Raw genomic sequence first — 16,639 nt, forward strand, 5'->3', positions numbered from 1 at the left:
TTACTTAGAACTGAAATTCCTAAGACAGCGCTGAACTTGTATGATCTGCAAGACAACTTAACCAAATTTGTAATTCAAACTATTGTAAAGACCACATAAATTATATTTGAAAATATATTGCAAGAGACTTGGCTGGACCTCGCCCAGTACAGTGTCTTGAATCACTGCAGAGGAAAAATAAACAAAATATACTTTCAGCATGATGTCTTAAAATCTTCATACTTACAATATATAGTTAAAGAAAGTGAAGACTTTTGTTTAAAATACTACCTCAGCAACTATTATTCCACAAAACCTTCAATTTGCATATCTCCCAAAGAAGTCAGTATTTTTATGAAGTGGAAACGGTCTGAAATGTTTTTCCAGAGCTCAATATTCTCATGCTTCATTTTGGTGCTCTCTTACAAAAATTACTGCAATTGATTTGTTTTCATGTACTGCACCCCTCATCCATTATGTAAAAAACACTGCCAAAAACAATGCTACAAATCTCAGTGAAATTAGAATATCCCTTGACAAGCAGACCCCATCTCAAAATAAATGAGAATGAGAAACACATTGCTCTGATTTTCTGATTCACAAAGGAATTTTTTTCTCCTCTTTTATGGGCTGGGAAGGGGGTGGAAGTTTTATCAGTGAAGATTTTACACAAGTCACTTCAGAAAATATTTATATTCTGAATGTTTGCAGTAATAACGGATTTAGAGGTAATAGTTCTTGTGAAAGCTGTTAAGTGGCATCAAAATACAGCAGCAGCAAAACTAAAGCTAAATTTTTGCATTATTTTAAAGATACAGATAACACTTAGGCTACGTAAGAAACAAAAATCCTCTCCTTATCACAGTATGTTGTCTTTTTTCCTAAAAGTAAGATAGAGCTGCTTGATGAAAATATTTTGCTTAAGGGGAAAAAAGTTGGGGTTTTCCAATAAAAATATTATGGTCTCTCTGGGAAATCTGGAAAGACACCAAGAGTGTCCTGCTGTTCAGCCCCCTACTCCATCTGATACTTTAACAGTTCCAGATGGCCTTTACTACAGGATGACCTCTCGTCTATTCTTTTATTATGACCTTTGGGTCACAAATTATCTATAGGATGCTGCTGTCATTCTGTAAGACACTGTTGTACACTTTCATCTAAAGAAGAAAGATGCTTAACATAAAAACTCATCTTTGTTAGGCTGACCTTCCAATGATGATCAAAACAGACAGTTATTCCAATCAATGTCATTGCTGGAGAAAATATGCGTCATTCTTTGCAACACTGACATTAAGAAACTAAGGCACGGTTTTACATCAGATCACTTTTGCAATTCTACTTGGCTAGAGAGCGTGGCATGTTATGGTCATGTAAAAAATCAAAAACATTGCTGTAATGGTTAGGGTGGGTTACACTGATTTGAAGGATATGGTGGGTTTGTTTTTTGTAAGATATTGATGTGGTTTTCATGTAAACTTCATGGACTGGAGGTAATAAAACTTCATGTAGGTTTTGTTAATTATTTGTCTTTCTCTGTCATTGTAAGCAGAACACACTGAACTTGCATAGGAAAATATAATAAATAGTCCCAATGTACTAAATAAAGTAATAAGGTTAATTTCTTTCCTGCTGTCAGTAAATTCATGTTAGCAGTCTCTCGTCAGCTTGACATCAATTAATGATTTTAATTCCAGACTCTTGTCACAGTACTCACCACCCTTTCGTCTAATTAAAATGGATGATGCATGATGAAGGGAAAACACAAGACTTCTGTTCTTGTTGTAACATTTCTATTCATTAGTATACTTTTACAACAAAGGGCTTGTGGCTTTAATGGTACTAGAGAAAGATGAAGAGTTTATTGTATGTTGGAGATAAAGACCTTTAAACCCTTAGGAAACATATAATACAGGAAGGATTTTATCGAATGGCCAAATCCTTCAGGAAAAAAAAAAAAAAGTGTCAATGTTATTTTAACTACAAATGAAGAGACAGAACGTTTCACTCCAGATGTGGGAACAATCGCTACATGAACAACACCCGCTGAAATCGCAGCCTTGTTTACACTCCCGCGAATGGCCTAGAGATCGCTCCCCGCAAGTGACAGCGGGACCGCCCGTAGGGCGCCCCGGGACCGCGCGCCCCGCACGACCACGCGCCGCGGCCACCGCCGCCCCCGGGCCCTGCCACCGCACCGCACCGCACCGCCCCCGGGCACTGCCACCGCACGGCACCGCACCGCCCCCGGGCACTGCCACCGCACCGCTCCCGGGCACTGCCACCGCACCGCACCGCCCCCGGGCCCTGCCACCGCACCGCACCGCCCCCGGGCCCTGCCACCGCACGGCACCGCACCGCCCCCGGGCCCTGCCACCGCACGGCACCGCCCCGCCCCCGGGCACTGCCACCGCACCGCTCCCGGGCACTGCCACCGCACCGCACCGCCCCCGGGCCCTGCCACCGCACGGCACCGCACCGCCCCCGGGCCCTGCCACCGCACGGCACCGCCCCGCCCCCGGGCACTGCCACCGCACCGCTCCCGGGCACTGCCACCGCACCGCACCGCCCCCGGGCCCTGCCACCGCACCGCACCGCCCCCGGGCCCTGCCACCGCACGGCACCGCCCCGCCCCCGGGCACTGCCACCGCACCGCTCCCGGGCACTGCCACCGCACCGCACCGCCCCCGCCCGCAGCCGCCGCGCCGCAGGCAGCGCCCCCCGGCTGGCAGCAGGGCGCGACGCCTCGCTCGGCCGTGGGACGCCCGGCCGCGGCTCCCAGGCTGCAGCCCCCCCGGCAGGGCCACCCGTCCGCGGCCGGGCCACCTGCCCCCGGCCGCCGCGCCACCGCCGTGCCGGCAGCTCCCCCTCCCGGCCCGCCGCTCCCCCGGCGCGACCCGTGCCGGCGCCGGCGACGTCTGCACAGACGGGGACAACGGTAACAGCGCAATTATGCAAATGTAAATCCCTCCGCAAGCTAACGGCACAAGCGGTTGCGTTTCCCGAAACGGAAAGGGGGCAAAGCGGCAGCGGAGGAGGGTTCTGCTCCGGGTGGCAGCTACGCCCGTGTGCGCACGGAGCAGAGCAGCGCTCCGCTGGCCGCCAGCCCTCCTCCCGACCAGCGCAGCAGGGACGGGATCGTCCGGCTGCCCTCTCAGCGCTGAGCAGAGGAAGCCCCCGGCTCCAAAAGCTCCCATCTGACTGTTCCGTCATCCTCCCAGCACTTCTGGAGCCTCCGCCATAGCGCTTCCACCAGCACAACTCTTTAATTCTCCTCCAAACGGTTTCTCCTTATCTCCTCAAGACTCATCCTCACAACACAGGTGCTTAAGCACCTGATCCTGCATCCATTGCAGTGGAAGTTGAGGAAGAACACAATACTGAGATTAAAATGCTTTCATGGTAACCCAGATTTATAGAACATTAGTAAAGCTCTTAGGTCAGCATATTAGCCAAACAGAGAAAATATCCTGTACACTCTTCTTTCCAGAGGAGAAAGTACCTCCAGAGGCAGATTAAAGCATAAGCTCTACTCGCCCATAGCTGGGATCACACGCTCTGAATCATGAGATTACATTAGAATTGCAACTTCCATCTTTTAAGCATTATCTAGCAGTGAACCATGCTGGATACAGCTGCATTTCTTGAAAACTTCACAAAGAGGCAGGCTTATTTCGTTCCTCTGTTATCTCCTACCCGAGTACAGCCAGTAAGGTTGGTTGGGTCGAGGAGCACTTGGTTTGCAAGAGGCAGGCAGCCCAAGGCTGAAGATGGGGCCGGCACGCATGGCCTTAACTATGCAGGTGTCAAAAGCTGGACGTGCCCGAGCTGAAGAAAGGCAGAACACAAGCAAAAGTTTTTGATTCGCTGGAGATTTATTTTGGAATGATCACAGAGCTGCGGGGGGGGGGGGAGGGAACCCCAAAAACCCAAACAACAAAAAAGAAATCCCAGAAAAAATCCAACGGTCAGAGGGGGAGAGACAAAGGTATCAGAACCTGCCGTTTAGAGGGGTGTCTCTCCCAGCAAGGGCCACCAACAAAAACCAGAAGACAAAAGCAGTAAGTTTTCTGTCTTCACATCTTGTAAGAGAGGGATTATACTACAGGGTCTTGAAGAAGTCAGAACACATTTCAGGGCAATTCAGGTTGCAGGATATTGATGGACACACTGGCTACCTATGGAGAAAATCCTATTCTGGGAGGCCCTCAAAGACCATATGTAGAGAGTTTCTTAAGTGGAAAATTCTGCGGGTTTCCAAAGCCTTAGATCCAGCAGCACTGCTGAAGGTGACCATCCATGTGAAAACTAACTAGGTTGTAACACCAACCCTCTTGATCACTGATAAAAGTTTCAAAATCTAGTTTGAAGTCTCTCCTACACAGAAACCTGTGTAAGACTGTAATTAGTCTGAAGCATCTCTGAAAGCTCAAGACATTCCATGTCTCTCCAATCTGTAAAATCAATTGCTCTTAGGTAGATAAGCCAACCACAGGTGCATTAGGCACCCCTGGAACTGATAGAAGACCTTCGGTAACAACAGGGCCCAGAGCTGTTTTCTCAGTCTAACCAAGTGAATGTATCATCTCAGTGGTGCCCAGTTTGAGTTGTCCAGTGACGAATGGTGGATGAGATGACAGCACGGCAAAGAGGCGGTCCAAGTTAGCATATATACAAAACAGCTGTATTGGGCACAGGAATAGAGCTAATTGAATTCAGGTCTTATTTGGCTTCCTCTCTTGTCTTAGGAGACGAAAAGCCAAGTTCAGAAAACCTATTGCTTAGTTTTGCCTTAAGGTTTTGATTGGTGCCATTGCTGGGGAGAAGCACCCTTTCAAACAGCACACCAGAGCCCGTCTGGATTTTCAGATCGGTGCTTGGCAGATATGGAAGGATAATGCAAGCAGCCTGCAGTAAACCAGCACTAAAGAACAGTGACATGGGGGCAACGTCCTATGGCCTTGGATGAACTGTTAATCCAATATTTGGAGAATTTACGAACAGCAAGCATTCTAGAGCAATTTTGGTAAGATTGGTGGATGGTCTCCTCAGATGACACTCTTAATTGTTCCAGTATTCTGCCTCATTGAAAGCTGCCTGTATTTTCACCTAGATAATTTCATTTTCTGTTCATAATTACTTTAAGATTGACAGTAAACATGTACCATATACAGCTTAAGAGATACACAGCTGAAGTAGTATGCACCATAATAGAAATTATTATTAATACTATGTTGATAAAAGGCAATTATATTAATTTTAATCATGGCAAATTGAAGAACATTAATTTGCTTATTTGCCTCATAATCAATATGAACATTACTTTAAAGATTTTAAAGAAAATACTATTGTAATCACAACACTATCTGAATTATCAAGTCAAGGCATAATAATTCCATAAAACTGGGGCCATGATTGATTTTTTAATGGACCATTCACATGTTCTCTGACCCCCTAAGGATTTTTGCTCCTAGTCTCTCATACATAGTAAATTCATTAAATCCAACCTATTTCCCCAAAGTATTGCATCATTATAGAGGTATATAGTATCAAATACCAAGTAAAATAGAGCAAGTGAATTGTACTGCTAAAAACATCAAGGAGGAAAAAAACCACAGAAAACAAAGTTAAAATAGCAGCCATTATGAAACAACACTGACAGTAATATTTCACTCTGTCTCCTACTAAGCATTTTGAGGGATTTTTCAGTTAATTTGCAATAGTACTCTTCATTAATAGCATGTATCTAATATAATTATTTTCCAGGATAAAAAGGAAACTCTGCAATCTAACTGCAAAAATATTTAGTCTCTGTGGACCAAATCAACATCTGAATTATTCAGAAACATAAGGAAGCACCTCACACATTTGGTTGCTATTTTATTGTCTTTTATTAGTTGTACATGCCACTAGCCCAAAGAACTTGTGTTCTCTTATAGACATAACACAAAGGAAAGCAAATACACAGTTAGGGAAAGAGAAACGGGAGGAGGAGGACCCGTGTTACGATAACATCAAGCTGTTATGAAGTTCTGGCACATGCATTTTCTGCAGTTTCAGTGAACACATAAAATTGTTTTTATGACACACAAGGAGTGAGATTCCAGGAAAGGTTCAAATTGGTTAGCATAACTTGATGCACAGGGATTAGGAATTTGCTCCATGCATTGGGGGGCTACACAAATAATTTCATAATTCTACCTTGGTACCCAGCGTGACTATTGCAACCTCTCTCACATCACCACATGGACAGTCTATACTCTCACCATTCTTACTGAGAGAGACATAGAGACACAGAAAACAGAGAGAGAGAGAATGAAGAAAGAGAAAATGTTACTAACTGGAAATCTCAAACCTTTCCTCTTCGAATACATCTATATGGCTGATTTTCTGCAGACTTAAGGTTACTAAGAAACCCTCCGTGCTAGGCAAGCTTGGGTTCAATAAAGTGTATTGAGCCAGGGATCAGCGCTGTGCACGTGTGGCTAACCTTCCCCCTGCCCTGAGCTGGCTGGAGCGACGGAGGCAGCCTGCAATGGCTCTGCACCCCTGGCATGAGTTTATGCACAATGTGGCTGGTCTGCCCATGCCTAAAGGAAAGTTGACTGCACAAACACCCTCATATCCAAAGTCACTTATTTCCTTCAGTTCCAGCGTTCCCCTTAACCACTTAATCCGAGAGCACCTTACTCTTAAAAACAGGAACAAATTTAATGACCCTGCTTCATTTTTATTAAAAAAGAGAAAATAAAAACCAATCAGCAGACAAATATAAAAACAATCAAGCACTGTGATCTAGCCACCCTCTGCTGTCAGAATGGGTGGAGAAAGACATGAATAAATTTTTACATCAATTTATAGTAGTGTATCTGTTAAAGAGTAAAAAAATCCCCATAATGTAATCCAAACAGATGGTCACAAATGATAAAGTTTCTGCAGTTTAACAAGTTACTGCTGATCTTCATTAACTAATAAATGTATACTCTTAGCCTGCCTGAACTGTAACGTCAAACACAACCCCAAAAGAACTGAGAGCAAACCATTTTAAGTTTAACTGAGGAGACTATACAAGAGTTACTGTGGCTCTGCTATTCCAGAGAGCTGTTAAGAGTGATGAAGCCATTGCTTATAAACTTCAGTTCTTACCCGCAGAAGACCAAGGTGCATAGAGAGAACGATGGTTAAAGGGACCATCACAACTAACTAGCCACACTGCCTATACAAGGACAACAAAATTTCCCTCCAAAATTCCTGCATCAATCCTCAATTTATAGCTGAGCTATAGCATAATTTTTAGATAAATCATTCCAATTCATAGTTCACTTTCACTGCTAAATGTGTCTCAGTCTATTTACTATTCAGCGTTCAAACTTTGTAACCCTTTAAAGTTTGTCTCCTTAACTGCAGAGATGTCTACTCACAGAGATCTCTCCATGCACATCCACAAACATCAGTTAATTTACAACCTAAGCTTTCCAAGATTCTGACTAAGTTGATATAAGCGATACCAGAGTCTAGGCCCCAAATATCTAGGGCTACAAGAGACAGGATGAAAAGTAGATCGGAAGTATCGAGAAGAGTGTATGAAACATATATTATATAGGTTTTTAATGTTAAGGGAAGCTGACATGGAAAAATAGAGGTACTCACCACTCTTTTTTACAATTAGCAGTTTAATATACATATCATTCCATAAACAGACTGCATGACACATAAATAGGCTGAACTCCAGTGACAAATATACTGGTAAGCATAATTTTTAGGTTTTTTTCTAAGTATATAAATGAAAAAAACTAGATATGCAAGACTTTGAAGAAAAATACAAAACATACTTCATTCTATATAAATATTTCTTTCCTGAAAATGTCAATAAAATCAGTTATAGAATATATAGAGAAAACATTTCATTTTATTACTTTAGTCTCCTCAAGGAAAGGAGCTCTGGGTCTATAAAAGATACTTAATGCAGCCAAAAAAGCTGTTGATACTAATGTCCAAAATAAATCCATCTTTGTTTTGTTATTTAAAGTATATAAACATATCAACATTTGGGAAATTTAATCAGTGAAAATTGAACTTGAGTGATAAGATGTAAAAAAACAAACTCTCTCTATCAAGGTTTAAGCAAATACTGAAGTCTACCTCTCCTGTTCTTGCTTCATTCGTATTCTCTCCTCTTCTGAAGTAAGAGCTTCCTGCACTTTTATTTTACCAGTTTTTTCACTCTTGTCATCTTTGCGATGTTTGCCAAACCTGTTAATAACACACAAAAAAAGAATCTAACTTGTGAAATGAACAAAACTGTATTTTCCTTTTCCTAAGACAAAGAGTCCTCTAAGAAGGGCTGCTTGGAAACCAGGAAAAGAAAGTGCAAAGACCTTAGAACCTCAATTTGTAATATTTTCAGGCTGCTTTTGCTTTGGTGTGTGGTTTGTGTGGCTTTTTTTTTGCAAGTTTTTTTTAAATTTTATTTGTATTTCACTCCACTTAAAAGTGTATAGAATTCCTCACTAAAGAACAGAACAAAACAAAACAAAACAAAAACCCAGGACTACACTCCTTTTTTCTGCCAGGATTTTGGGGCCGCTATTCTGAAATACACAGTCAAACAACGTTTTAGAAATTACTCAACACTATCACTGCCAAAGAACGCAAATCAAGTTTACATTAAATTAAAGCTTTCATGTATGAGCTGCAAGAGACACAGTGCTGTGTGTCTGAGAACTGCCCAGAGCGCAGTACCACCCTCCACACCCACCCCACAAGAGCAGTTTCACCACTGGATCCCATCCAAAAATGTAAATTTCTTCTTTTTCAGCACCAAAGTTTTTTTAAACTTTATTACTCATGACTTTTCCCCCAGGGGGTGTTCCAGTGCAAAGAGGGTGAGTGGAGGGATGGAACAGCTTGGGCTGTCCTAGCCAGAGCAGGACACTGCCAACCCAGTGTTTGCCCTCTTTATGGCTCCTCTTCCCCTCTACCAGCTACATTTCAAGTACTTTAGGTTTTCTCCATATTTGTACATTCCACTGTTTTCTTTTAGACTTTCAGGGAGAGCACACTTTGGCATCTGAGACACTCAGTTATTATTAGGACACAATTGCGTGTATTTCTTAGAAATTTCAGACCTACTCTGAAAGGAATTGCTTTTGTATAAACTAAACAAACACTTAAATACGTCTAAAGTTTAGATGACAATTTTCTATATAAGGCAGAAGGGATAACACGTATCTATTAAACGGTAACTTATCATAATACATACCTATTAACATCTATCGTACCAAAAGCAGCAAGAATTTTACTTTTTTTTAATCAAATGCTAGATGAGAGCAAACTGACACTTGTGCACTTTACACTCAGGTTCACATCAAAAGTGAAACGAAAGCACTGAAACGTGCAAACACAAGCTATGGTGTGGACAGGACACCCCGAATGCTCACAAACAGTGAAATAAAACAGAGTTCTTAAAACTTTCTTTTGACCCACGTATGTAAACAATTGTAGATATTTAGATTCCATAAGACTTTTATAATGTTTTCTCTTCTGTTCCTGTTGATTCTAGTACAAAGCCACTGTGTGGGCTGAAGACGTACCACATACCGACCCTGCAGAATGATTAATTTCTGGCCACTCAGTCAAGAGATGTTATTATACTGCGTAACCATGTTTATGGCTCTTAGGGCAGCTGTTTAAAAACACAACAACACAGAAATACAGATCAGGAGCATATACACAATCTTTAAAGTGCATAGCTGTTCTCCACAGTTCCCAGATTGCTTCTTTCCAAAGTAATTCAGGCATCTGAAAACTAAAACTGTTCACTAATAACCATCTGAAAAGGGAAAGGCAGAGGACATGACAGGGTTAAGAAACACAAAATAGGACATAAAAATAAAGTCTCTAATTTTATAATATCTTACATGCAAAACTGACATACTTAAATTCAGTGACTAGAAACACCAGCATGTATCTTTTAAAACATCCACCTCTTTATTAGAGAGTAGTCAAATCCATTATACAAAACATTTACATATATGACAGAAGAGATTCAAATCAAGGTCCGGATGTCACCCACCAGACACAAAAGAAAAAAATAATGGTTAATTTAAAATATCCCTAAATCCTCTAGCCAAGAGAGGAGTTCTGGCAGAAAAACGGTGGAACTGAGCCATTTTACCCTGATAGACAGAGAGTGCTGGGGGTGGCAGGGGTCTGACTGACGGAACACGCAGAGCTGTGAGGAGACACACAACATATGTGGTACTGTAGCACAGCATCCGTGGGATGCCCGCATTTGCTTCTGTCTCCTGTCCTTCCTTGACCCATTCAAAATGTCAGGCAAAGCAAAGGGACCATATTCCAGAGTAGCCAGTTTATTTTTGAAAAAGAAGTAGTGCTTAAAAAAAAAAAAAAGGAAAAAATAGACAAAATTGAATTAGTTAGTACCCATTAGATTTTGGCAGCAAAACAGAATTTCTGCCACCATAAATCAATTAATTGCAAGTATGAACAGAAATATATCAAAATCAATACCTTATTAAAAAATAAAGTACACAGGAAATTTCTAATAATCCTTGTAAGCAATCTAGTAAATGTCTGGTCAGGCTGCATGATTGTGAGGAAAGTATTTCTAACGTAAACAACACATAATGCAAACCTAGCAAAAATCAATGGTTCGAGTTTCCAGATCCAGCCGCCCAAGTCCAGAACACACCACGCTTATGCTGCGTTTCAAGAGAGGCAGAGGCAGGTTTACCGCACAGGCAGCACTTGGAACAGCAGGAGGGTTCAATTTGCTTTGATTCATGAGCAAGCTGTGGCAACAACCCTTCTTCTCTTACAGGGTTTTCTTCTGATCATCTGGCAATGATCATTCCTTCTGCCCTCGGGGACCATCCTGATAAAGCCTCCAGAAGACATCTCTGGTCCTTTCCCAGGCATTTCAAAGGGTGGCCATATTGCTCCCTCTCTGACTGGAGACTTCCCAGTGCCCATCTTTGACAAGCTCTGTGGTCATCCCAGCAGTGGACAGCCTGGCAGAGTATGAACCACGGTGGTCTTGCAAAGGTGCCTTCTCTGGACTTTGTCACCCGCAGAAGTGATATATCTGCCATAATCACCACTGCCTGTAACAAGTTCAGCAACATTAACTGCACTGTCCCTACACTCGAACCCAGAAAAATCAATGCCATCCTCCCCCCTCCCTGATTGTGTCTTCACGCTTTTAACACCATCACCTGCATAGATAGCATCTCTGTGATACTCAAGAAGTCACGGAGCCACACAGCAGTTTGGAAACACAGTGCCCTAAATGAGTCTGGCTCTGAACAAGTCTGCATATTTTAGCAAGACCTCTGTGAAAAAATATTTGGAAGTTCAAGATTTCTCTTTTCCACTGAGATCACAAGTCTAACAGCATCTCTGTTCAGCTTCAGCTTACAATAGTAGATGTAACACACCAACAAAGGAAAAACATTTTCCAGGCTCCACCAAGCACCTAAGAAAGGTGTTTACAAGAACTGTGAAGGGCATGGATATGTACACACACCCCTTTTATTTCTGTAGAAGCAGTCAACACTCCCCACTCCAAACATCATTCGAAGGTTTTGGTAAGATTACTCTTGCTAACATAAGTGTTTGCTATTTATTTCTATTAAATGCATTTGCTCCATGAAGTACAATTTATAGTCTTATTGAAACCCACAGCCCAAATCAGCATCCTCTCCACCAAATTTGTAACAGACATTTATAAATTATTTAACATTGATATTCAAGCCAAGTTTAACTACAGAAGAGCAATGTCCAGCAGTACTAAGGCACACTATTAAAGCCAGCTGTTAACACTCCCTGTACTGTACTGTACTGTGGTGACTACACTGGTGTCCAGCTATTCCAAATCACCAGTCTTTCTAATTTCCTCAAATCGATGTTTCCTGCTCTGATTCATGAATATTAAGTAAAACAGGATGCTTAGAAATAAAAATAAAGAGTATTCAGATCACTGAAATTCAAGCAGTCTATGCAATATCCTTTCAAAACACCAAATGCACATCCCACAGCCCCTTTACAGCCAGCAGTAAAGCCCTGCCCTGCTGGTGTCCTGTGGCCCTTGTGTGAGTCGAAAGCAGTGAAGCGTGGGTCAGGTCCCCAGAATTTAAAAACTCAGTATTTAAAACACCCCAATTTAAATGCATCGGTCCAGTGAAAAGATCTGGCTTATCTTTGTAGAAGTTTCACCTTCTTAAATGTGCAAGTGGTGTAGTCCCTGACTTGCCCTTTGAACGTCAGTTCATGTGTGTGACACCTTCCCTGCAGCCCATCACCATCTGCATCACTGTGAAGCTTACTCCTTTACTGCTCAGGTCCTCAAAAGGAAGGGAAGATGGAATTAGGATATGTCCCCCATACATGACCCATGGCAACTTTGGAACCTTAGTGCTTCCCATACTGTTTCTCCCAAAATGCATATATTGAATGGGCTGGCACACCCTCATAATAACGTCCCCCACTGAAGCGCCTGCTCACTCAATGATAACAGCCTAAGGCTGGAAACTCCTGAAGAGAAATTGTTAACGATATATCCCTTGTAAAACAGCAATCATGATCCATTTGTCCTGCGTCACAGAAACTAGATTTTTTGCAAGGACATGGCCTTGAGGATACTGCCAAGTGATTTGATCCCAGCCCTTGCTGCTCACTTCACAGATGCAGGAGCTGTTCCCCGCTGCACGCAGCTGGGTTAGTGAGTGCCTGAAGCACCTGGAGATTTTCAGGCACTTGTCTGAACCTGTGATGGTCTCATTCTCATTGCTGTGAGGCTAGCTGCTGGGATACTTGTTGCAGTTCTTGCAAATACAAATGAAATGACAACTTTCCTTCCGAAGCAGACATGAGAACTTCACTGCTCAGGATCCGTGCATAGCAATGCTCCTTGCTTTATTGAAAAGGAGGACAGCCTTTAAAAACAAAGGTAAGAACTATGGTTGGAATTAAAAAACAAAACAGTGCAGAAAAGGAGCATCTGTGACAATGATGTTCAGACAGTCCCAGAAGCCTAATTCCAAGATCCTGTCATTTGCTAAGTTAAGTGCCAACAACCTGACTGTGAGCTATAAAAGCCCTACCTAAATCAGTGCACACGCTACTGACACACAGACACAAGCTACTGCATGATGTGCAGCAAAATTACGTACGCTACCGCCTCACAAAGTTAACATATTCATGACAAAAAATGTTGTGATGCTAAAGGCTGAGCTACACCAGACACTGTGGAGCACCTGCAGCCATAGCAGCACAACACTGACCTGCGGCCACCACTTCCCCCAGCCCGAATTCTTAGAACCAGACCACAGAATATTACTCACGGTGGAAAATATAGAGCAAAAGGAAAGTGGACATTTTCCTCCAAACCCCAAACAATAAGAAAAAAATACTGTTCTGTTCATAAATGTATTCTTTCATAGACATAGCCTAATACTTACTTGATGACACATACAGCTATAGAATAATCTCTTTGTTATAAATACAGGAACAGTACCTCACGTAGCAGCTCGTTTATTCAGTAACTCTCTCATCTAAACCCTGTATAAAAAGTATAGCTAAAAAGTAGTTTAATTTTATTTTGTAACTGCATAATCAAAAGCTTCAAGAAAAAACTTCTATGACCAATTGAAATACAGTTTGTAAATTAAAAATACCCTGTCTATCCCAGAGTGTGAGAAACTGATGAAAGAGAACAGCTGAAATCTTGTTCACTCTAATTGCCCAGATACTCCAGGGTTCTACTTAATTTATAGCTTCTCAATTCTCCTTTCACATTAAGGGTTAGAGAAAGTTTCAAGATAAGTGTAAATGCTCAAAGTCATATTCACAGATCCACAGACTTAATCCTCAAATTCAGCCAACAACAGCAATCACAGTAAGTGAAGAAATTAAAAAAATGTAAGAGGACCAATTTTTAAAAGTATGAACTCTGGAGTATAACAGCCAAGTCACATCAGAAGAAAGGACCATCCTCAGACCCTGCGATACTAGTTTGTCACATTATTATTAATAAAAAGACGAGAACACAGACCCACATGTCCGAAGCTTGACCCTCAGATAGGAAATCCCATGAAGTCTGGATAATCTAATCAAACTAAAATGCATACCCAAACCTCTCTGTCAGGCCCTAGCTGGCTTACTTTCAAGCTTACTTGCCTGAATGACTGTCACCAGTCAGGAGGTGGCCTAATCCAGAGCCTGTCACACTCAACAGAGAGGCACTGCCTAGCAAGTGCCTTCGGTGGCTTTGGTCCATTGCATCAGAGCAACTAAACAGTACGAGACTCAACAGAGAGGGTAGGGTAGCAGAATATTTAAGGAACGAACTTAAGCTGTGTGATGCCATCTATATAAAATACGCAAAATGCATACAACATACATATGTAGACATAAAGAACTTGTACATGACTTTGCATAAATAAATACATAGTCAGAACAACTAAAGAAAGGAGGATGTATGAGTGGTAGCAACAGAAATTCCACATTTACAACTTTTCTCAAATATAGCTTCAGTTTAAAATAACGTATATCAGCATCCTTGATATGACAAAAATAATATACATATAATCTGCTAAATGGGTTTTACTCTGAGGTGTTACTGATGAGATCATTGTCATCCGCCATATCACCCACATATTTCATTAGAATAAAGAGCTATAGGAGAAACATACATTAGTTGATTAATGAAAAAACTCAAAAATTGATTGAGACAGAAGTTTAGTAGCATTATGTTCCTTAATAGAAAAAATACCATCATTAAAAATTAACAAATGGTAAGAGTCTTGAGCTGTTCTATCAGTGCTTTCTGTCTTCAAGGCCTTCATGGTCTTTTCCCCATAGCAGCGAACAGTATTCACACACACACACGCCCCAACACTACTCAAAGGATTTTTGCAATGATTTCTGCAATCTTTTTCACCCTGCTGTCTCAGCAAAATCATAAGATTTATATTGCAAAAGATTATTGTGACATACAAAACCATTCTGTTGCTAAAAAAAGAATGTAATAAGCATAAACAAGGATTCAACACAGCGCACAAACAAAAATCACCCTGGTTAGTGATGACTTGAGGGCTGACAAGCCTTCATTTCCAAGCGAAATTGTGCAAGTGCTATTTTTAAAAATATGCTTCTAAGTGCAAACATCTACATATTTGCAATGCATTTCTAGAAATAGCCAATTATCACATCTAATTGAATTAGTAGATCAAATTTTACTTGTTAGGAGGGAGTGGAATGACTGCTGGAGTGACTCAGCAGCAGTGCTGTCCTGAGATGATACAGAAGCACTGACGTACAGGCAGCAGGAGCAAGGCGCCTTCATGTAGGAGCCTGTGGGTATAGTTAAAATGGACATTCATAACTTTTCATTTTCCATGGGTTTCTTTGCCTGTGTTAAAACTGATAAAGCCACAATCCTTCTGGTGCAACATTCAGCAGAAGACCCCTGCCAGAAGGGTTCCTGGACAATTCTACTGTCCCAAACCAAGAAAGGTGCGTTACAAAAGGACATAGTCCACTCATGAAAATGAAGAATATCTCTGAAAATGTACACCTGTACCTCTTCAGAGCAAGGAATTTTGCCTTCAAGCAATAAAGAAACTCATGTGTTCAACCATGAACACAGACATTTAAAGCAGGAGAACCGAAATTTTTATCACTCCAAATTATCATCCCTCTCTGAAGTTGCCACTTGGTGCATGAATGAGTACTGTACAGCACGTGAAGGTCTATGTTATAATTCACACATTTCCTCCTAACAGCCTCTGCCTCACTTTCCAAACATTAAAAACCATTTTTTTCAGCACTGTTCAGGTGTGGATTCTAGTTCATCTCACCAAATTAAGGCTACTCAAAACCAACAGCCAGGACGGCACATAACTTGTAACCCTTCATGTGCAACATCACTGGTGATTCCCACAACAACTTCCTGGAGAGGAGTGGAAACAACATATGGGATCAGTAACCGTTTCCAGCCACTGAAGCTTAATCTGCCTGTCTTTGCGAGTCAGTATCCCAACTTCACAGAAAATGAGTATGATGCCAAACCAAGAGACATGTCATGAGGTTTCATTCAATTATTTTCATAAACAGTTTTGATAACATTTCCTGAAAGGCATGACACAACAGGCAGAATATTATTCACACCAAGTCGCTCTCTTTTCACAACTTCAGCATTTGTAATATTTACTTCCAGCATAAAATGGTGGAACTTTTAAAAACAGATTTCTTTTATGGAGAGACCATCTGTTTGCAAATTTCTAAACAGAAGATAATCTTCTTGCATTACTACTCATGATTGCCTAAAGCTAGTTGGAACCATTGACAGCTCAAATAGATAAATAACTCTCAAGAAATAAGGAAAAACCTAACAACTAATCCCAACAACTGCAGTTTGAAAAAAAGGCTGAGAAGGTCAAAGGAAGTGGGGAAAATTTTAAAATGATAATATTGGAAAGACAGCAGCAAGTCAGCAAGTAGACAAGAGATTCTTCTGTTGCATGGCCGAATCAAACTCAGTAAGCAATACCACAATGTACTGAAAGTGACCATAAATAACTCATTTTCATGGTGGTCAGCCAAAACCTGTTAAACTGTGGATTGCGGCATCCCTGAAGGA

At 41.6% G+C, this 16,639-nt stretch overlaps 1 protein-coding gene across 19 annotated transcripts in view; it reads right to left on the reverse strand.

The window, feature by feature from the left end:
- Window positions 1-16,639, reverse strand: part of PARD3 (par-3 family cell polarity regulator) — a 458,092-nt gene that overhangs the window by 110,530 nt on the left and 330,923 nt on the right. For 14 of the 19 annotated variants that reach the window (XM_055804329.1, XM_055804330.1, XM_055804336.1 and 11 more), the window contains one exon: window positions 8,119-8,229. The exons of 4 other annotated variants lie outside the window; for them this stretch is intronic. In XM_055804329.1, coding sequence (XP_055660304.1) covers window positions 8,119-8,229 — 111 coding nt within the window. Of the gene's footprint in view, window positions 1-5,848; window positions 6,251-8,118; window positions 8,230-16,639 lie in introns of those variants that run through there. One more of the 19 variants, XM_055804337.1, reaches the window with a different exon arrangement.

Source organism: Falco peregrinus, chromosome 5 (assembly GCF_023634155.1).
Source record: "Falco peregrinus isolate bFalPer1 chromosome 5, bFalPer1.pri, whole genome shotgun sequence".
NCBI classification, from domain to species: domain Eukaryota; kingdom Metazoa; phylum Chordata; class Aves; order Falconiformes; family Falconidae; genus Falco; species Falco peregrinus.